Raw genomic sequence first — 23617 nt, forward strand, 5'->3', positions numbered from 1 at the left:
CCTACTTCTATCTTATCTATCCCTTTCAAAATTTCTTATGTTTCTATAAGATCCCCTCTCATTCTTGTGAACTTCAGAGAGTATAGTCCAGGTGACTCGATTGCTCATGAGTTAACCCCTTCATCCCTGGAATCAACCTGGTGAACCACCTCTGCACTGCCTCCAAAGCCAGTATATCCTTCCTCAAGTATAGATACCAGAACTGCACACAGTACTCCAGGTGCAGCCTCACCAGTACCCTGTATAGTGCAGCATGACCTCCCTGCTCTTGAATTCAATCCCTCTAGCAATGAAGGCTAACATTCTGTTTGCCTTCTTAATAACTCGTTGTACCTGCAAGCCAACTTTTTGCAATTCATAAACAAGTACTCCCAAGTCCCTCTGCATAACAGCATGCTGCAATTTTTCGCCATTTAAATAATAATCTGCTCTTTATTATTCCTTCCAAAGTGGATGATCTTGCATTTACCAACGTTGTATTCCATCTGCCAGACCTTGGCCCACTCACTTAACCTATCTATATCCCTCTGCAGACTCTCTACGTCCTCTGTACAATTTGCTTTTCCACTCAGTTTAGTGTCATCAGCAAATTTTGCTACCCTACACTCAGACCCCTCTTCCAAGTCATCAATGTAATTGGTAAACAGCTGTGGGCCCAGCACCGACCCCTGCGGCACCTCCACTCATCACCGACTGCCAAGCGGAGAAACACCCATTTATACCAACTCTCTGCCTTCTGTCAGTTAACCAATCCACTATCCATGCCAATACACTTCCTCTGACTCCATACATCCATATCTTACTGATAAGTCTCTTGTGCGGCACCTTATCGAACGCCTTCTGGAAATCCAAGTATACGACATACATCTGTTCCCCTCTATCCACTGCACTCATTATGTCCTCAAAGAACTCCAGTAAATTTGTCAAACAGGACCTGCCCTTTCTGAATCCATGCTGCATCTGTCTAATGGAACCACTCCTTTCTAAATGTTTCGCTATTTCTTCCTTAGTGACAGCTTAAGCATTTTCCTGACTACAGACGTTAAGCTAACTGGCCTATAGTTGCCCGTACTTTGCCCACATCCTTTTTTAAAAAGTGGCATGACATTTGCTGTCTTCCAATCTGCCGGGACCTGCCCAGAGTCTAAAGAGTTTTGATAAATGATTATCAACACATCTACTATAAACTCCGCATGCCATCAGGACCAGGGGACTTATCTACCTTCAGACCCTCTAGTTTGCTCATCACGATCTCTTTAGTGACAGTGATTTTATCAAGGTCCTCACCTCCCATTTCATCCACAACATCCTTCTTTGGCATATTAGATGTGTCCTCCACTGTGAAGACAGACACAAAATTGTAGTTCAATGCCTCAGCCATTTCCTTATCACCTAATATCAATTTCCCCTTCTCATCTTACAGGGGACTTTTGATGACTTTAGCCACCCTTGTCAGCTTTATATTTATAAAAACTTTTGCTGTTTTTATATTTTGTGTTAATTTACTTTCATACTCTTATTTTTCCTTATTTCTTGTTTAGTTGTACTGTTGCTTTTTAAAGTTTTCCCAATCCTCCAGTCTCCCACTACTCATTGCGACTTTGTACGCGAGCTTTTAATTTGATACTATCTTTTATTTCCTTAGTTATCCAATGGTTGGCTCTCCCCACACTTACTGTCCTTTTGACTGGAATATACTTTTGTTGAGCACTGTGAAAAATCTCTTTGAAAGTTTTCCACTGTTCCTCAACTGTCCTACCAAATAGCCTGTGCTCCTAATGCACATTAGCCAACTCCCCCCTCATCTCATTGTAGTCTCCCTCGTTCAAGCATAATACACTAGTTTTAGATCTAACTATTTCATCCTCCATCTGAATGCCTGTCTAAGTTGGAATTTTCCTTCTGGATGATTGTAATGGAATCTAAATGAAAGAGGGAAGTTGTGGATTTAGAGAGACTGGGTAGATTTAATTTAAGTTTGATCACTTGTAGCTGTCCTACACTTAGAAATTTAACTTCTGTATTTATTTTTTTTTTAGGTGGCTGAAACCTGTCAGTTAGCAGTGAAACGAATTGAGTGGTTACAGAACAACAAAGATCAGAGTGAAAGCCAATTCTGTTCCATTGATCCTGCTCCACCAGCCTCCGAGAAAGACATCAGCAAGTTGAGGGAAACGCTGCTGGATGAATCCTTGCCCTTGTTTGATAGATACCGAGCAATGTTTGCCCTTCGGAATATTGGAAGCAAAGAAGCAGTATTGGCTTTGGGAGATGGTATGAATTTTATTGTATTCCTGTCACATTATTAATGTCATGGATGGGTAGCCTCCAGCCTGATTTATCAACATCCAGTAATTTGTTCCCCCTTCTCTCTTCATATCCATTCTGGCTCCCCTCTTACCCCTTCTCTTCACCTGCCATCGCCCTTTTTCGTACCTCTCCTTCCCATTCTCCTGTGCTGTACTTTCCTCTCCAGTCAAATTCTTCCCACTAACCCTTTACCACCTAACGTCTTCCAGCTTCGTACTTCATTCTCTCCCCCACCACTCACCACTCACCACCTCCCCCCTCACCTGGTCTCGCCTATCAACCTGCCAGCTTGTCTTTAAACTGGAACTGGGAAGGCAAGGAATACAAGTGATTAGTGTCTTGTCATATTGTGAAAATCTATTATGTAAGAGCTGGACATCACCCATGTTATATAATCACATCTTTAAGTAGCATTACCCCTTCTCTTCTCATCTGTCTCTCTCTTCTCACCTTCTCTTCTGCCTGTCACCTCCCTGTGCTCCACCACCTTTCTCCAATACTCCACTGTCCTCTCCTATTATATTGCTTTACCTTCTCCAGCTATTCCCTCTGTTTCTCACTTCAGTCTCCCTCCCCGACCCACCCACCTTCCTCATCACCTGACAGCTTGTCCTCCTTCCCCTCTCCTACCTTATTCTGGCTGCTGCTTCCTTCCTTTTCAGTCCTGAGGACAGTTTATTCATCTCCATAGATGCTGCCTGACCTGCTGAGTTCCTCCAGCACTTTAGATTTCCAGCATCTGCAGAATCTCTAGCGTTTACAATTGGATGGAAGCATTTTGCCAGGATTGAAAGGGTGCCACAGTGGCATGGCAGTCAGAGCGATGCTGTTACAGCTCAGTCTTCTGGAGCTCGGAGCTCAATGTCAGTGCCATTCTGTAAGGAGTGTCTGTATATCCTCAGCATGGAGTGCGTGGGTTTTCTGAGTCCTCTGTTTTCCTCCCACAGTCCAAAGAGCTGCCAGATAGGTTAATCGGTCATTGTAAATTGTCCAGTGATTGGATTAGGGTTAAATTGGGGTTGTCAGAGGTTGCTGGGCAGCACACCCTGAAGGGCCTATTCGACGCTGTATCTCTAAAATACTTTTTAAAAAGTTCTTACTGAACAGCAAAGCCAGCTCAAGGAGAAAGTGGATTATTTTTTTAAATTAAAAAGTAATTCAAGATATCACCTGTAATATTAAATCTAGACTGAGCTCTTTGTAAAGTAAACCATTCTAAACTGTATGATGTAGCCATTAGAAAGTGGCTGAGGCATCTCATAAACATAAGTGATTCGACAGGAAATCCAGAGCAGCACCCATACAATGCTGGAGGAGCTCAGCAACTCGGGCAGCATCTGTGGAAGGGAATAAACAGTTGCTGACATTTTGGGCCAAGACCTTTCATCAGAACTGGAAAGGAAGAAGGAGGGGAGGCACCTCATTGCCATACTAAAAAATCATCCACTTCAAGTCAACATTAGTCTTCAGGCTTTTTGGGATGGGGAAACCTAGTGCTCTCTCTCTGCCCAAAATAACAAATAAAGGCAATGGATTTTAATTTAAATGGTTTTTAGCTACAATTTTTGTGCATCAGATGCTATTTACTATTCAATACCTCTTGTATCTAATAAAGTAGCCACTGAGAATACGTTCGTGGTCTTGTGCTGTCGCCCATCCACTTCTAGGTTCAGAGATGCTCTGCACACCACTGTTGTAACGTGTGGTTATTTGAGTTACTGTCTGCTTCCTGTCAGCATGAACCAGTCTGGCCCTCCTCCTGATTTCTCTCATTAACAGGGTGTTTTCACTCAGAGAACTGCTGCTCGCTAGATGTGCTTTTTTTTGTTTGGGTTTCTCAAACCATTCTCTGTAAACTGTAGAGACTGTTGTGCATGAAAATCCCAGCAGATCAGCAGTTTCTGAGATGCTCAAACTATGGTCAAAGTCACTTAGATCACGTTTCCCCGTTCTGATGTTCGGTCTGAACAACAGCTCAACCTCGTGAATATGTCTACATGCTTTTATGTGTTGAGTTGCCAATTGGGTATTCGCATTAATAAGTGGTTGTACCTCATAAATTACACCAGAAAACTGTTTCCACGCAGTTCAGAAAAAGATGCCCCTGTGAAGTAGGAAATTAGTTCATTGTTTATAGTCTTGATGAGTTTCCAGACTTAGACATACCCAGGTCTTGCATGTGGGATCCTCTAAATATAATTTGTGATGTCTAACTGAATATGCATTTTCCTGTCTAGGTTTACAGTGTAGCAGTGCCTTATTTCGACATGAAATTGGCTATGTCTTTGGTCAGATGCAACATGATTCCAGTATTCCTCCGCTGATAACAGCATTGCGAAACATGGATGAAAATCCCATGGTACGTCATGAGTGTGCAGAGGCTTTGGGGTCCATTGCCAAAGAAGCGTGCATGGAAGTACTGAAAGAGTACTTGTGCGACAAGGAACGTGTTGTGAAAGAGAGCTGTGAGGTGGCATTGGACATGCTTGAATATGAAAACAGTACTGACTTTCAGTATGCGGATGGCTTGGTCAAATTACAGAGAAGCTGATTTGGAGACTCTAACATCATCTTTATGGGACTTATGTTAATCACTAAAAGACTGTTGGAAGCTTTTTGGGATTTGATGCAATGAGTACAGTACTCAATTCTTAGAACTTAAACTTTTTCCAGTTTGAGGCATGTATTTTCAAATGTAGTTCCTGAATTATGTTGTAGAATTTAAAACAATACATGGAGCGTTATTTATGTGTTGTGTGCCCTATTACAACATGGATCGAGGACATTTGACCCATTAAGTCTATTCTGGCTCTGTCTATTTCTAATCACTTCCCTGTTGTCATCTTTATGTTTCATATGACGTGGGTGATCATGGTCTTTCCATGACCATCATTGTTCTTGGCAAAAATTTTTTTTACAGAAGTGGTTTGTTATTGCTGCCTTCTGGGCAGTATCTTTACAAGACAGGTAACCCCAGCTATTATCAATATTCTTCAGCGATTGCCTGGTGGCAGTGGTCACATTACTAGGACTTGTGTGTTCACCAGCTGCTCATATAACCATCCATCACCTACCACCTGCTCCCATGGGTTCTTGTGACCCTGACCCTGATCGGGGGGCTAAGTAGGTACTATACCTTGTCCAAGAGTAGCCTACAGGAAAACAGAGGAGTGCCTTATAGCACCTTTGGTAGAGATGCATCTCCACCCTACTAAATTCACCTTGTACTCTACTTCCCTGCCATCCAGCCAGACTAGGCACAACTTACAGGAACTGATTATTCCACCAGCATATGTGAAGCAGCTGGGTGAGGTCTGTGAGGTGATGGAGAATGTGCAGATTCTACACAAGCTGAGATAACGGGGGAGAATGTTGGAAGAGGTTGGGACACGATATAGTGAGCACAACATTCTTGGCTTGTTACTTGCTCCAGTACAAGAGGCTCTAAACCCGGGTCAGATGTACCAGACTTGGTCTTCATCTTCTGTCTAATTTATTAAGGAATTCAAAATTGTGTTCATTTCTGGCCACCTCATTATATCAAGGATGTGGAAGCTTTAGAGAGGGTGCAGGATGCTGCCTAGATTAGAGAACATATCCTAGGAAAGGTTGGAGCAAGGGAGGATGAAAAGTGACTTGTGCAAGGTAAGTCATTGAGTGGGTAGTTAGAGACCTGCACTCAGGGTGGGAATGGTTAATAGCAGGGATGCATAATTTTAAGGTGATTGGAGGAATGTGTAATGGGGATGTCAGAGGTAAATTCTTTACACAGAATAGTGAGTGCGTGGGACACCCTATCAGGGGTGGTGGTAGAGGCAGATGCATTTGGGGCTTTCAGAGAACTCTTCAGATAGAAAAATGGAGGGTGGGTAAAAGGGAACGGTTAGATTGGTCTTAAAGTAGGTTACGGTCAACACGATATTGTGGGTTGAAGAGCTTGTGCTGTAGTGTTCTATGTTAAAATAAAATCTGAAATTGGCTTGAATCTTAGTAATACGTGTCACCAGGCCAAGGCCTGCTTATTGGGCAACAGATATCTAGTTAACTTATGGAATGTATGGTATTCTGAGCCTGAGGCCTGTCAGTCAGTTGACCATGAATATTGCATCCTAGCTGTCTAGATACGCAAGCCTGGGGCAGTACGATATGGAGAGCAAGCTGTTACCCATGTAGCAAGCTACCCCTCTCCACAAATCTGATGAACCCAAAGAACTGGCGTAGCCGGGTATGGTTTGGTACCAGCAGTGTCGTAGGAGTTGCCAGTCAGCATTGAACTCAGTGCAGGACTGCTTTAGGGATTCCAGCTCTGGATTTTAACCTTGAGGTTTACTCCCGAACCCTTCCCCATGAGAGGGTACAGCCACAAGGCAGCAGAGGTTTGAGATCAGAGTTTTCCTTCTAGATGAGCTGCCAACTATGGCTGACAAGCCCATCTCCCCAAAGCGACTGGTTTTAAGACACCAGTAATCCCCCTTGTCCTGTCAGTAGAAACTGTTCCACCAGGCCAGGACCTGGACTTGGTTGTCAAAGGCTATTTGAGGCACACACCATTGGGAGCATTTATTAGGTAATGGGAGCTTGTCCCCACTACCACCCTTGGCTATAACAACCTTAAGGAACCATATTAAGGTGCATGTTGCCACTGCTTCAAATATGTATGAAACAGGACATAGGTACGTGCAGCATTGAGGCAAAGCATTTCAACTAATTAAATGCCTAACTAAACTATTGACTTCTGCCTACATAATGTCCATCTTCCTCTTCTCTGCAAATTCATGTCTGTCTAAGATACTTTTAAAAATCTGAATGGTATTTGCCTGGCAGTGCATTCCAGGTAGCTATCACTCTAAAATATGAAGCTTGCCATCACTCCCCACCCCCACCCAACACAGATCCATTCCTTCTAGTATTAACCCTTGGAAAAAGATACTGTCTATCTATGCCTCTCATAACCTGATAAACATCTGTAAGGTCTCCCTGCAGCCTCTCCCACTTTATAGAAAACAACTCCATTGGGTCCACCTTCTCCTTATTCCACATACTCTAATCTCAGTACCTTCTTTAGAGCCTCTGCCTTCTTACAATATTAGGGCAACCACAATTGAATAATACTTCCAATGTGTATCCCCAGAGAATGTAAAGCTGCAACATGAGTATCTTGAGTCTTGAATTCAATGCTTTGGTTACTTCAATCAATAAAAGTATAAATGGATGGCATTTAGAGAAGTAAGCCTGGTGCCAGGTATGACTGCAATCAGAAATGTTTAGATCAATGCAAGCTTAGTGGAGCTAAGAAAGTAATCAAGTTGTACTGTGGAAAGGATGGAGCTTAATTTCTTCCCACAAGCCCTTCATGTTCCTGTTAACGTGTGTGTGTACACACACATGCCATGTGACTCAAGTTCAAGTTTGTTATAGCAGCTAAACAAAAGATTCCTCAGACCAAGGTGCAAAGCACAAAACCTATAGCACTTAAAATAATACTAACAGACAAAAATTTCTGTCGGTGTACAAGTTGACAAAATGTGTGTGTGGCATATAGTTAAACATACTGCTACTGGTGCTGTCATACGTAATGTCTACTGGGTGGTAGTTGGGTGTTCAGAAGTCTCACAGCCTGGGAGAAGTTGTTGGAAATGCAGCATTTCTGGTAGATGTCCTGGATGTGTGGTGGGAGAGAGAGAGAAATGATGATTCTGTCAGCAATCCTCACAATCTTGCAGTTGAACATCTTGTGTATAGAAGTGTGGAACACATGCATTACTGCTTGAAATTCAAAGTGTATCTAGAGATGTCTTATGAGTTGACTACAAATCATCGCTGTTTATCCATCTTAAAGCTATGGGCACAGTCATTAAAGGTGTCTGATACAAAGATCATTAAGTGTTGTGCACATCGATGTGAATTAGTCAATATACAAAGGTGAATACTAAATATATTGGCAACACACATCAAAGTTGCTGGTGAACGCAGCAGGCCAGGCAGCATCTCTAGGAAAAGGTACAGTCGATGTTTCGGGGCAAGACCCTTCGTCAGGACTAACTGAAAAGAGATAGTAAGAGATTTGAGGGGGAGGGGGAGATCCGAAATGATAGGAGACAGGAGAGGGAGGGATGGAGCCAAGAGCTGGACAGTTGATTGACAAAAGGGATATGAGGGGATCATGGGACAGGAGGCCTAGGGAGAAAGAAAGGGGGGGGGGAGCCCAGAGGATGCGCAAGGGATATAGTGAGAGGGAGAAAAAGAATGTGTATAAATAAATAAACGGATGGGGTATGAGGGGGAGGGGGGGGGCATTAGTGGAAGTTAGAGAAGTCAATGTTCATGCCATCAGGTTGGAGGCTACCCAGACAGAATATAAGGTGGTGTTCCTCCAACCTGAGTGTGGCTTCACCTTTACAGTAGAGGAGGCTGTGGATAGACATATCAGAATGAGAATGGGTTGTGGAATTAATGTGTGGCCACGGGGAGATCCAGCATTCTCTGGTGGACAGAGCATAGGTGTACAGTGAAACGATCTTCCAGTCTGAGTAGGGTCTCGCCAATGTACAGAAGGCCGCATCGGGAGCACCGGACGCAGTATATCACCCCAGCTGACTCACAGGTGAAGTGTTGCCTCACCTGGAAGGACTGTCTGGGGCCCTGAATGGTAGTGAGGGAGGAAGTGTAAGGGCATGTGTAGCACTTGTTCCGCTTACAAGGGTAAGTGCCAGGAGGGAGATTGGTGGGGAGGGATGGAGGGGGGAACGAATGGACAAGGGAGTTGTGTAGGGAGCAATCCCTGTGGAAAGCGGGGAGGGGGGAGGGAAAGGTGTGTTTAGTGGTGGGATCCAGTTGGAGGTGGCAGAAGTTACGGAGAATTATATGTTAGACCCGGAGGCTGGTGGGGTGGTAGGTGAAGACAAGGGGAACCCTATTCCTAGTGGGGTGGCGGGAGGATGGAGTGAGAGCAGATGTGCGTGAAATGGGGGAGATGCGTTTGAGAGCAGAGTTGATGGTGGAGGAAGGGAAGCCCCTTTCTTTAAAAAAGGAGGACATCTCCTTCATCCTGGAATGAAAAGCCTCATCCTGAGAGCAGATGCGGCGGAGACGGAGGAATTGCGAGAAGGGGATGGCATTTTTGTAAGAGACAGGGTGAGAAGAGGAATAGTCCAGATAGCTGTGAGAGTCAGGTTGAAAGTAGACATCAGTAGATAAGCTGTCTCCAGAGAGAGAGACAGAAAGATCTAGAAAGGGGAGGGAGGTGTCGGAAATGGACCAAGTCAGCTTGAGGGCAGGGTGAAAGTTGGAGGCAAAGTTAATGAAGTCAACGAGGTCAGCATGTGTACAGGAAGCAGTGTAAATGCAGTCATCAATGTAGTGAAGGAAAAGTGGGGGACAGATACCAGAAAAGGTTTGGAACATAGATTGTTCCACAAAGCCAACAAAAAGGCAGGCATAGCTGGGACCCATACGGGTGCCCATGGCTACACCTTTAGTTTGGAGGAAGTGGGAGGAGCCAAAGGAGAAATTATTAAGAGTAAGGACTAATTCCACTAGACGGAGCAGAGTGGTGGTAGAGGGGAACTGGTTAGGTCTGGAATCCAAAAAGAAGCGGAAAGCTTTGAGACCTTCCTGATGGGAGATGGAAGTATATAGGGACTGGACATCCATGATGAAAATAAAGCCGTGGGGGCCAGGGAACTTAAAATCATCGAAAAGTTTCAGAGCATGAAGTGTCACGAACATAGGTAGGAAGGGATTGAACAGGGGGGGGGATAAAACAGTGTTGAGGTATGCAGAAATGAGTTTGGTGGGGCAGGAGCAAGCTGAAACAATGGGTCTACCTGGACAGGCAGGTTTGTGGATCTTGGGTAGGATGTTGGTTGTCTGCCATATCCAATGATGATGGGAAACGTGTGCGGGAGTTTTTTTTAAAGTGAAAGAGCTGTTGCACTGGGACAGTTCAACTCTCTTGACCTTGGAAGTCTGGGTCCAGTGGTACGAGTAGTCATCCCAACAGAGGCCTTCATTGGTTGCAGTGGATGACCATGACTACTTTTATGCCTTGTCATGCCCTTCGCTCTCCACAAAGTTGCAGAACCACATTCCTCACCATTGGATCTCACTGCAGGCCTCACCTGTCCAATCCGCTGGAGTTGACTTCGCACGCTAGGACAGGCATGCCCCCATATCACTGAGTTGTGAGGCCTGCTGGCTACCTTCACCTGCTTTATCCCGCCAGTCGAGGTGGTCTACTGAGGTGTGGGCACTGTCACGTGAGAACAGCTGCTCGGAGCCACAGGCGAGAGCTGAGTGTCCGGTGAGACTCAAGGTTAAGTGAGCTACCCTAGAATGGACATGACAAGCCCCTTCTCCAGAGATGCTGCTCTTCCCTGGACACCCCATGTACAACTTCCCAAATAGACTTTAGTACTTCTTCGCCTTAGAATATAGAACATTACAGTACACTGCCGGCCCTTCAGCCCACAATGTTTGCCTACCATTTAACCTATACCAAGAGCAATCTAACCCTTCCCTCCAAATAGCCTCCATACACAATGGGTAAAAATTTATATCAACTATTACTGTTGTTACACACTCTCTTGTAGTTTGTCCTTCTAGGAGAGGCAACACTTCACCTGCGAATCTGCTGGGGTTGTCTATTGTGTCTGGCGCTCCCAATGCGGCCTCCTCAAATTTCACCCCTCCTCACCTCCCTTCATCTATTCCCCACCCTGGCCTTTTACCTCTTCTCATCTGCCAATAACTTCTCCCCTGGGTCCCCTCCTTGTTCCCTTTCTCCGATGGTCCACTCTCCTGTTCTATCAGATTGCTTGTTTGCCACCCACCTGGCATCACCTATCACCTTCTAGCTAGCCTCTGTCCCCTCCCCTCCCCCCACCTCTGTTTGGGCATCTTCTCCCTTTGTTACCTGTCACTTCATTCCTTTTCTGCAACAAGACTTTCCTTCCAGTCCTGTGATGATGAAAAGATATCGACTTGAATTGAGAGTAAATATTTTACTGTCCTTTTGAGAGGTGAAAACCAAAAGAGTAGACTCAGGATCAGGTTCATTGTCACTGATATACATTGAAATGAGTTAAGCAGTGGTACAGTGCAATGCATAAAATATAATTAAAAATATATTTCAAAAATTAACGAGTCCTGCTAAACTGGCTCCGTGGCTGTTGACTCACTTTCAGGGTCTCTGTAGTTCATATTCTGTGTGTTATTTGTTTACTTTCTCCTGTTTGCACAATTTTGTTCTTTTATTGCACATTGGAGAGGGTTATTTCCGTCTCTATTTCCTGAGGAGACTGAGGTCCTTTAACATCTGCTGGACGATGCTGAGGATGTTCTACGAGATTGGTGGCCAGTGCTGTTGTGTGCTGGGGCAGCAGGCTGAGGATGGCAGACACCAACAGAATCAACAAACTCATTCGTAAGGCCAGTGATGTTGTGGGGATGGAACTGGACTCTCTGACGGTGGTGTCTGAAAAGAGGATGCTGTCTAAGTAGCATGCCATCTTGGTCAATGTCTCCCATCCACTACATAATGTACTGGGTGGGCACAGGAGTACATTCAGCCAGAGACTCATTCCACCGAGATGCAGCACAGAGCATCATAGGAAGTCATTCCTGCCTGTGGCCATCAAACTTTACAACTCCTCCCTTGGGGGGTCAGACACCCTGAGCCAATAGGCTGGTCCTGGACTTATTTCATAATTTACTGGCATAATTTACATATTACTATTTAACTATTTATGGTTTTATTACTATTTATTATTTATGGTGCAACTGTAACGAAAACCAATTTCCCCCTGGGATCAATAAAGTGTGACTATGACTATGTTAAAAACTTTAAATTCCCAGGTGTTTCTATTTCAGAGGACCTGTCCCGGACCCAACAAGTAAGTGCAATTGCGAAGAAAGCATGACAGCACTTTTACTTCCTTAGGAGTTCACAAAGATTCAGCATGACGTCTAAAACACTGACAAACCTCAAAAGAAGTGTAGTGGCTGCATCACAGCCTGGTATGGAAACGCCAATACCTTCGAATGGAAAATCCTACAGAAGGTAGTGGATTTGTCCCAGTCCATCATAGGTAAAGCCCTCCCAACCATTGAGCACATCCACTTGAAACACTGTCATAGAAAAGCAGCATCCATCATCAGAGATCCCCACCACCCAGGTCACGCTCTTTTCTCACTTCTGCTATCAGGAAGAAGGTACAGGAGGCTCAGGACTCACACCACCAGGTTCAGAAACAGTTACTACCCCTCAGCCATCAGGGTCTTGAACAAAGGGGCATAACTATACTCACTTGCCCATCCATTGGCATCTCACTTTAAGAACTCTCTATCTTGTTATCTCATGTCCTTGTTACTTATTGCTATTTATATTTGCATTTACACAGTTTGTTGACTTCTACATTCTGGTTGATCTTTCATTCATCCTGTTATAGTTCTATTCTATTGATTTTACTGAGTATCACTGCAGGAAAATTAATGCCAGGATTGTATATGGTGACATGTATGCACTTTGAACTTTGAACTGTGGATGCTTAATTATCTTTGTGGCTTTTTTGGTGAATTCCATTGTGCTTCTTTATTTTGTGGCTGCTTGCAAGAAGAAGAATCTCAAGTTTGTATACGGCTTTCATACTTTGATAATAAATGTACTTTGAGCTTTGAACTTTAAAAAAGAGAACAAAATTAATAACATGCAAAATGCTGAAGGAACTCAGCAGGTCAGGCAACATCTTCAGAAAGGAATAAAGATTTGATGTTTCAGCTGAGATTCTTCATTAGGAAAAAATAATGAGGTAATGATCAATGGTTCACTGTATGTTCAGAAATCTGACGGAGAATGGAAAAAAAAAACACTGACTCTTGCTTCCACATCGCCAATCCTCTATTTTTTTAATTGAGAGGTACAGCACAGAAACAGGCCCTTCAGCCCATCTAGTTCATGAAGCTGTTCTAAAATGTTGAGCGTGTGTCTTCAGGCTTATGGACCTCCTGTCCGATGTGGGAAAAGGGCATGTCCTGCATGGTGTGGTCAGTAAAGGTTCATATCCATGATCCCATTCAATGGCATGAAGGAATGGAGGTTTTAGAGGATTAAGAGCAGGAGCGGATAAAGGATATCATTTAATAAAATGTGTCAGCTGGGGTTAATCTGCACACTATGTATTTAGCAATGCAGCCTTTCTGTAATTCATTAGGCAGCTGGAAGGAGGACCTCCAGACATGCGAGCACTGTTTATACACAGATCAAGTTAAAAGTATGACTAATATGCCAGACTATGCAGAATATCCCTTCCAGTACACATCTGGAGAGGCAGTTATGTACAAAGACTACAAACCACCGTCAAGAGATGCAATTCACATTCCGAAATATCTTCTCTACTTGCTTCTGGCAGGCCTGATTGTTGTCTCAGTCGCATATGCCATTGTCGGGCACCTAATCAAGGACTTATTTCACGACTTTGCAGGTAAGATACCTCCAATTATAAATTATTTTAATTTTATTTGGAGGGCCTTTCTGTGCCATCCATTCACATCGATGTGACCCATTAACCTGCATGCCTTTGGAACGTCGGAGCAAGTGCAAGCGGTCATGGGTCAATGCACTGTTCCCTCTAATTTGTAACGACCATTGTGCGCAAAATTCTTGTGCTGTGCATCTTCTTGCCCAGTGATGACAACAAGTGCGCACTGAATTTTGAAGTGGAAGTAAAGCTGAAGCTATTCTAAGTCCAATAAACTACCAAGTCCAGTTTGTCGCCCATTGTGTATAATAACTATCAATAAGAAACTTTGATCTCCTCTGGCTTGTACTGTTTTATTGTTTTCACTCTCATTCATCTGCTCTCTCACAAAACATACAGAACGGGCCTGTAGCGGGATTTTCTCACTGGAGCTTTTAGCCACTGTCCATATGTGATTTGCTTGCTAAATGACGTTTTCAAAAGTTAAGTTTCTGAGTATCACTCCACTTCTTCCCACTCGTAAGTTCTCCAGCAACTTTTGCATTGCAACAAAGCACGCGGGTAGCACCAGTTTCTGTATTGTACATAAATACTTCTCGTCGCTGTGCATTCCTGACCTCATCAGCTTTCGGTGTAGCATTTCCTACTGTTTCATTAAGCATTCTGCATTTTTGCACTTCACAGCTTTTGCTGCTTTGGAATTCGACATAGTGAATCAATAACTTCTTAAACAAAAGAAAAGTAAATAAGGCAGTTCTAAGATCTGTGGCTCTAAGATTAGGGCTGGCCGGTGGTGTGGTGGCATCAGCCCTGGATTTTGAGGCGAATGGTCCTCAGTTCGAATCTGGCCGGGTCCCAGCCTGGGCAGCAGCAGTATGTTGGCGAAGAATGGCAGCCTGGCAATCTACTTCCATATCTTGCCACAAAAACCCTATGGACAACTACACTATCCACAGGATTGACATGAGTCAACAACGGCTTGATAGCACTATACAATAACAAAATCTGCTCACAAATCATCGTGAGCTCCATGTCGCCACACTGTCCGTATCAGAAACCGGAAAAGGAAATGTGATTGTGTATGATTGTGAAATATACTTAACCTGCCAACGAGGTAGAGGGTGACAACCTTTTGTGCGCAGTTTAAATTGATGGGAAAGGCAGGTTGGACAATCACTGTGGACTCTGGCCATTGTCTTTGTTTTATTTTGGAAAGGAAGTTTCACTGAATGAATGGAGAGTTACAAATGACAAAAGAAGTGTGGGGTGGGGGGAATACACTTATTAAGTCAGTCAACCCAAGTCTCTCAGTGGGAAATCATCCGGATGTCATAGTCGAAAGGAATAAAAATTTATGCAGAAATCTATAAGTTAAACTGTGGCAATTGAAACTTTTGTTAAAGGTTTACTGCACCTAATATGTTCATTATTCACTGTTTCTTATATTCAAACACACATGGGCCTGAGTGATACTGGCCAGGCCTGCTGTAAGTTTATCCCTAAAAGCAGGAGGTGAGTCACCTCCTTTACTTTCTTAGGAGTTTTTGAATATCTGACATGACATCTAAAACTTTGACAAACTTCTAAAATTCTGTGGTGGAGAGTATACTGACTGGCTGCATCACAGCCTGGTATAGAAACAGCAATGCTCTTGAATGGAAAATCCTACAAAAAGTAGTGGATACAGCTCAGTCTATCATGAGTAAAGCATTCCCCGCCATCGAGAACATCTACATGAAGCACTGTTGCAGGAAAGCAGCATCCATCATCAGGGACCCCCTCTGCCAGGACATGCTCTCTTCTCACTGTTGCCACGCCACAAGGTTCAGGAACAGTTATCACCCCTCCGCCGTCAGGCTCCTGAACCAGAGGGGATGATTTCACTCAGTTTCACTTGCCCCGTTACTGAAATGTTCCCAGAACCTATGGACTGAATTTCAAGGACTCTTCATCTCATGTTCTCGATATTTACTGCTTATTTATTTATTTTTATTATTTCTTTCTTTTCGTATTTGCACACTGGTTTAACACTGAAGTTCAGAAAGGAACAAAGATTTGATGTTTCAGCTGAGATTCTTCATTAGGAAAAAATAATGAGGTAATGATCAATGGTTCACTGTATGTTCAGAAATCTGACGGAGAATGGTAAAAAAACACTGACTCTTGCTTCCACATCGCCAATCCTCTTTTTTTAATTGAGAGGTACAGCACAGAAACAGGCCCTTCAGCCCATCTAGTTCATGAAGCTGTTCTAAAATGTTGAGTGTGTGTCTTCAGGCTTATGTACCTCCTGTCCGATGTGGGAAAAGGGCATGTCCTGCATGGTGTGGTCAGTAAAGGTTCATATCCATGATCCCATTCAATGGCATGAAGGAATGGAGGTTTTAGAGGATTAAGAGCAGGAGCGGATAAAGGATATCATTTAATAAAATGTGTCAGCTGGGGTTAATCTGCACACTATGTATTTAGCAATGCAGCCTTTCTGTAATTCATTAGGCAGCTGGAAGGAGGACCTCCAGACATGCGAGCACTGTTTATACACAGATCAAGTTAAAAGTATGACTAATATGCCAGACTATGCAGAATATCCCTTCCAGTACACATCTGGAGAGGCAGTTATGTACAAAGACTACAAACCACCGTCAAGAGATGCAATTCACATTCCGAAATATCTTCTCTACTTGCTTCTGGCAGGCCTGATTGTTGTCTCAGTCGCATATGCCATTGTCGGGCACCTAATCAAGGACTTATTTCACGACTTTGCAGGTAAGATACCTCCAATTATAAATTATTTTAATTTTATTTGGAGGGCCTTTCTGTGCCATCCATTCACATCGATGTGACCCATTAACCTGCATGCCTTTGGAACGTCGGAGCAAGTGCAAGCGGTCATGGGTCAATGCACTGTTCCCTCTAATTTGTAACGACCATTGTGCGCAAAATTCTTGTGCTGTGCATCTTCTTGCCCAGTGATGACAACAAGTGCGCACTGAATTTTGAAGTGGAAGTAAAGCTGAAGCTATTCTAAGTCCAATAAACTACCAAGTTCAGTTTGTCGCCCATTGTGTATAATAACTATCAATAAGAAACTTTGATCTCCTCTGGCTTGTACTGTTTTATTGTTTTCACTCTCATTCATCTGCTCTCTCACAAAACATACAGAACGGGCCTGTAGCGGGATTTTCTCACTGGAGCTTTTAGCCACTGTCCATATGTGATTTGCTTGCTAAATGACGTTTTCAAAAGTTAAGTTTCTGAGTATCACTCCACTTCTTCCCACTCGTAAGTTCTCCAGCAACTTTTGCATTGCAACAAAGCACGCGGGTAGCACCAGTTTCTGTATTGTACATAAATACTTCTCGTCGCTGTGCATTCCTGACCTCATCAGCTTTCGGTGTAGCATTTCCTACTGTTTCATTAAGCATTCTGCATTTTTGCACTTCACAGCTTTTGCTGCTTTGGAATTCGACATAGTGAATCAATAACTTCTTAAACAAAAGAAAAGTAAATAAGGCAGTTCTAAGATCTGTGGCTCTAAGATTAGGGCTGGCCGGTGGTGTGGTGGCATCAGCCCTGGATTTTGAGGCGAATGGTCCTCAGTTCGAATCTGGCCGGGTCCCAGCCTGGGCAGCAGCAGTATGTTGGCGAAGAATGGCCTGGCAATCTACTTCTGTATCTTGCCACAAAAACCCTATGGACAACTACACTATCCACAGGATTGACATGAGTCAACAACGGCTTGATAGCACTATACAATAACAAAATCTGCTCACAAATCATCGTGAGCTCCATGTCGCCACACTGTCCGTATCAGAAACCGGAAAAGGAAATGTGATTGTGTATGATTGTGAAATATACTTAACCTGCCAACGAGGTAGAGGGTGACAACCTTTTGTGCGCAGTTTAAATTGATGGGAAAGGCAGGTTGGACAATCACTGTGGACTCTGGCCATTGTCTTTGTTTTATTTTGGAAAGGAAGTTTCACTGAATGAATGAAGAGTTGCAAATGACAAAAGAAGTGTGGGGTGGGGGGAATACACTTATTAAGTCAGTCAACCCAAGTCTCTCAGTGGGAAATCATCCGGATGTCATAGTCGAAAGGAATAAAAATTATGTAGAAATTTATAAGTTAAACTGTGGCAATTGAAACTTTTGTTAAAGGTTTACTGCACCTAATATGTTCATTATTCACTGTTTCTTATATTCAAACACACATGGGCCTGAGTGATACTGGCCAGGCCTGCTGTAAGTTTATCCCTAAAAGCAGGAGGTGAGTCACCTCCTTTACTTTCTTAGGAGTTTTTGAATATCTGACATGACATCTAAAACTTTGACAAACTTCTAAAAATCTGTGGTGGAGAGTATACTGACTGGCTGCATCACAGCCTGGTATAGAAACAGCAATGCTCTTGAATGGAAAATCCTACAAAAAGTAGTGGATACAGCTCAGTCTATCATGAGTAAAGCATTCCCCGCCATCGAGAACATCTACATGAAGCACTGTTGCAGGAAAGCAGCATCCATCATCAGGGACCCCCTCTGCCAGGACATGCTCTCTTCTCACTGCTGCCACGCCACAAGGTTCAGGAACAGTTATCACCCCTCCGCCGTCAGGCTCCTGAACCAGAGGGGATGATTTCACTCAGTTTCACTTGCCCCGTTACTGAAATGTTCCCAGAACCTACGGACTGAATTTCAAGGACTCTTCATCTCATGTTCTCGATATTTACTGCTTATTTATTTATTTTTATTACTTCTTTCTTTTCGTATTTGCACACTGGTTTAACATTCAAGTTGGTGCTGTCTTTCATTGATTCCATTATGATTCTTATTCTATAGATTTATTGAGTATGCCCACAAGAAAATGAATCTCAGGGTGACATATATGTAATTTGATAATAGATTTACTTTGAACTTTGAACTTTAAACCACCAAAGTTGGCCTGCCAAAGGTGCTGCTTCAGTTCAAGTTTATTGTTGTCTGACTGTACGTATATACAACCAAATGAAACAACCTTCCCCTGGACCATGGTGCCCCCACAATTCTTGTATCGTATACAGTGCACAAACCAAAATATCACCATAAATAAATTAATAAAATACAATTCATTATGCATGTAATGTGGTGGTTGTCCATCGCTTCCAACAAAGACAGGAAACCAGTGCAGGAGAGTTTGTAAAGTGGAGAACCTGTGGCAATGGGGCAATTCCTTTCTTTTGGCCTCAAGTTCCAGGTCCAGTGGTACGAACAAGCATCACAAACTGGGGACTTTCTCGGTTGCAGTGAATAACCATGATGTCTTCTGTGCCCGGTCATGCCCTTCGCTCTCCACGGAGCGTTACAGAATCACCTTCCCGGCCGTTGGATCTCACTGTAGATCTCATCTACCCAGTCCACCAGAGCTGACTTTTCATGCTAAGTCAGGCATGTCCCTATCTCACTGGGGTATGAGGCCCGCCAGCTACAGTCACCTGGTTTAGCCTGCCTGTTGAAGTGCTGTACTGGGGTGTGGCCACTGTCACGTGCAAACACCTACTTGGAGCCACAGGTGAGAGCTGAGGGTCTGGTGCGGGCCAAAGGCGAACAAGCTTCCCCAGAATGGACACAATAAGCCCCTTCAACAGAGGCACTACGCCACTCTGGACACCCCATACACCCAATGTAGTGTGCAGCATAGGTAAACAGTAAAGAGTAACTGTGGGTTGGTGGTTCTAGGCTTGACGGTGAGAGGTCAGTGATGGTGTGTGGCCTGGAGGGGAAGGCCCAGGTCATGGTGTTCCAATGTGCCTGCAGTCTCACGTCTTTATTGTGGCTTGTGCAAGGGGGGGGGCGGATTGTTATCAGAGTAGCCTGGATGAGTAACTACAGTGGATTTCATCTATACATTTCATAGGGAGCAGCAAGGTACCACGGCAGTTAGCATAACTCTTTACAGCAACAGTGATCACAATAGGAATTCAATTCCTGCCACTGTCTGTAAGGAGTTGGTATGTTCTCCCTGTGGTCGCATGAATTTCCTTCATGTACGCCAGTTTTTTCACACGGTCTAACGAGGTATAGTTAGGGCTAGTAAGTTGTGGGCATGCTATGTTTGCACCAGAAGCATGTTGGCCATTGGTGCAAACAATGCATTTTACCATATGTAAACCTTATAACAGCCTTGCGCTCAATGTCAGTAAGATGAAAGAGCTGATTGTGGACTTCAGGAAGGGTAAGATAAGGGAACATGAACCAATCCTCATAGAGGGATCAGTAGTGGAGAGAGTGAGCAATTTCAAGTTCTTGGGTGTCAAGATCTCTGAGGATCTAACCTGGTCCTAACATATCGATGCAGCTATAAAGAAGGCAAGATAGTGGCTATATTTCATGAGGAGTTTGAAGAGATTTGCTTTGTCACCTAAAACACTCGAGAACTTCTATAGATGTACTGTGGAGAACATTCTGACAGGCTGCATCACTGTCTGGTAGGGGGAGGGTGCTGAAAGAAGCTACTAAAAGATGTAAAATTTGTCAGCTCCATCTTGGGTTCTAGCCTCTGTATATCAAAGACAGAGAACAATCCAACCAAGACCTCAACGGTGGGACAGGCGGACGAAGTTACTTCGAACTCAACGGCTGTGAAGGCGGAGGCTGCGACAAATCCTTCAGCTCCAGTCGTCGTGGTTTGCATGCCATTGGAATGAGTTGGTTGATTTGTGAAGTATCGTGTGCTTCTTGGTACACGCACAGGAGTCTTCACTCTGTGGGCCACTTCTTCAGAATGAAGACCATCATCCTCGACCTCGAGGGATAGCCACGACAATGACAACCTTTGACAGCATTTCATGTAGATGTTCTCAATGGTTGGGAGGGCATTACCCATGATGGCAGGGCCAAATCCACTACATTCTGTAGGATTTTCCAATCCAAGGCATTTGTTTTTCCATTCCAGGCCATGATGCAGCCAGTCAGTACATTTTCCACTGCACATCGATAGAAGTCTGGCAAAGTTTTAGATGTCATGCCTAATCTCAGCAAACTTCTAAGGAAGTAGTGGTATAAACAAAGACAAACAACCAATATGAAAGTACGACAAATTATGCAAATAAAAAATACTGGGTGCATTTAAGATGGAGGTTGATGGGTTCTTGATTAGTCAGGGTGTGAAGATTATGGAGGAGGCAGGAGAATGGGGTTGAGAGGGAAATGGATCAGCCATGATGAAAGGTGAAGCAGTCTTGATGGGCCAAAGAGCCTAATTTTGCTCCTATATCCTATGGTCTTATGGACTAATATGAGTTGTAAAGAGTTGTAATACTGAGAGCCCCAGTTGTAGTCTTTAAAAGTGGAGTGTGTAGATTATGGAATTATTCAGTGTTGTGGTAATTGAAGTTATCCATACTGGTTCAGGAGCTTGATGTTTGTAGGGTAATAACTGCTCCTGAAGCTGGTGCGTGGGACTGAGGGCAGATAGAATGATGCTAATTTTAACAGTTGTATTTATCTCTCATCACAGATTGTGTCCTTGGGCCAAGTCCTGATGCAGAGGAGTGGAAGGTGGAGAGCTGCAATGAAGATTCTGAGGTGCAGGCTGAAGAAACAGAAGAACAAGTCAACGTTGCAGCTGGTATTCCTGAAATCCGTATTACACCGAGCCATGAGACCTGCTAACCTTTCCAGTATGCACCCCAGCTGCTGATGTTAGTGAGATGGAGGGGAGCTATGACAATGACACCTTACAATCTTGTGAAAACTTGCAGTATGTTCCAACACGAGACAAAGATTTGTGAACACTATTATTGTTATGCACTGTCATGTGTAGCTAATTCTGAATACTTGTGAAATCAAATGATACTTCGCTGAATAAACAAAATTAAATCCCTTTTCTTATATTTCTGTCTCCTGACTCAGCTTGGTAAATGGAATTGAATAGTTCAGGTTTTGGCCTTTACTTCCCATACAATTATAATGAATCAGACTAAGAATCCGAATAATGTTTATTATCACTGACCGATGTCATGAAGTTCATTGCCTTGTGGCAGCAGTACAGTGGGAGCAAAGGATGTTGGGATTGGTGAGAGTGGAGCACTGTGGGAGGGGTGTGGGACAGGTGGCGGAGAAGGAGTAAGCGGGTACGCGGTTGCAGAGTAGGGGGTGGCCACGGGTGCAGACACACCCAGCCCTGAGACACCGGGCAAGGTCATTTGATTCCAAACAATTGGTTTATTGATCATTACAGAATGTCTCTCTAGTGCTTCCCTCTCCCTCCCCTCTCCCTTCCCCTTTTCCCAACCATGATTCCCCTTCCCACTCTCGGCCCACAGTAGAGACCCATATCAGGATCAGGTTTATCATCACTCACATGTCATGAAATTTGTTTTTCTTTGTGGCAGCAGTACAGTGCAATATATAAAATTACTACAGTACTGTGCAAAAGTCTTAGGCTCTCCCCCCCAATCTCTCACTCTATTTCTCTCTCTCTCTACATTATATATATATATGCGCCTAAGACTTTTGTACAGTACTGTATTTATATATGGATAACAGAAAAAAAAGTAAATAGTACGAAAAGAGATGCAAAACGGTGAGGTGGTGTCCCATTCAGAACCTTCATGACGGACGATTGTGGGAAGGGTCGTGTCTGTGATGGAGTTGGCTAAGTTTACAACCCTCTGCAGCCTCCTGTAACCCTGGACTTTGGAGCGTCCAAACCTGGCTGTGATGGAACCAATCAGAATGTTCTCCACAGTATAAATGTAGAAATTTGCAACTGTCTCTAGTGACAGACCAAATCTGCAAAATGAGGTAGAGCCAGTGGCCTGCCCTCTTCACAGTTACATCAATGTGCATAGGTTGTAATCTCATATCATCCTTCTCTTCTCTTTCAAAATCACTTTAATAAGCATGTCATTAAAAATCTTGGCAAACATCTATAGATATGTAATGGAAAGTGTGCTGACTGGCTGCATCATGGCCTGGTACGGGAACACCAATGCCTTTGAGTGGAAAATCCTACTAAAGGTAATGGATCTGGCCCAGTACATCATGGATAAAACCCTCCCAACTATTGAGCACATCTACATGAAATGTTACCATAGAAAAGCAGCGTCCATCATCAAAGATCCTCACCACCCAGGCCACGCTCTTTTCTCACTGTTGCCGTCAGGTAGAAGGTACAGGAGCCTCAGGACTCACACCACAAGGTTCAAGAACAGTTACTACCCCTCAACCATCATGCTCTTGAACAAAAGGGAATAACCTACGTTTATTTAAGGACTCATTATCTTGTTAATTCATGCTTTATTGCTGTTTATTTATATGTGCACATGCATAGCTTGTTCCTGTGTACAGTTGCAATCCTACAGATTTGCTAAGTACGCCTGCAGAAAAAGAATCTCAGGGTGGTATATGGTGACATGTACTGTATGTACTCTGAGAATATATTTTACTTTGAACTTTGAACTTTGGTTTTAAAATAGTTTAAAATGGGGTCCTGAAAAAGGGTCTCAGCCCGAAACATTGACTGATAATTCTTTTCCAGGGATGCTGCTTGACCTGCTGAGTTCCTCCAACATTTTGTATGTGTTGCTTCCGATTTCCAGCATCTGCAGGCTTTCTCATGTTTAAAATAGTGTTTGCTGGTTACTGTAGGTAACCGGGTTCACCATCTTTGTTCAGCTTTTGTAGAACACAGCTCATTTTCAATCCATTACTAGAACGAAACTTGTGGGGATTTGAAAACATTGGGTTAATTTATTACCCCAACGTTACGGATCAGCAAGTAAGGCCAAAATTTCATCTCAAGGCTCTTTGGGGATAAAATATTCCTTTGAATGGGAATCACAAAGGA

General features: G+C 43.6%; 1 protein-coding gene across 3 annotated transcripts in view; it reads left to right on the forward strand.

Moving 5' to 3' along the window:
* dohh (deoxyhypusine hydroxylase/monooxygenase) overlaps positions 1-21638 on the forward strand; it is a 31516-nt gene extending 9878 nt beyond the window's left edge. The window contains exons 3-5 of one of the 3 annotated variants that reach the window (XM_063032602.1): positions 2040-2274; positions 4548-4669; positions 21284-21638. In XM_063032602.1, the coding sequence (XP_062888672.1) occupies positions 2040-2274; positions 4548-4669; positions 21284-21466 (540 nt within the window). In that variant the 3' untranslated portion in view covers positions 21467-21638. Of the gene's footprint in view, positions 1-2039; positions 2275-4547; positions 7202-13718; positions 13763-21283 lie in introns of those variants that run through there. The other 2 variants (XM_063032603.1, XM_063032601.1) reach the window with 2 other exon arrangements.
* The last annotated feature ends 1979 nt before the right edge of the window (positions 21639-23617 follow it).

This window comes from Mobula hypostoma, chromosome 24, assembly GCF_963921235.1.
Source record: "Mobula hypostoma chromosome 24, sMobHyp1.1, whole genome shotgun sequence".
NCBI classification, from domain to species: domain Eukaryota; kingdom Metazoa; phylum Chordata; class Chondrichthyes; order Myliobatiformes; family Myliobatidae; genus Mobula; species Mobula hypostoma.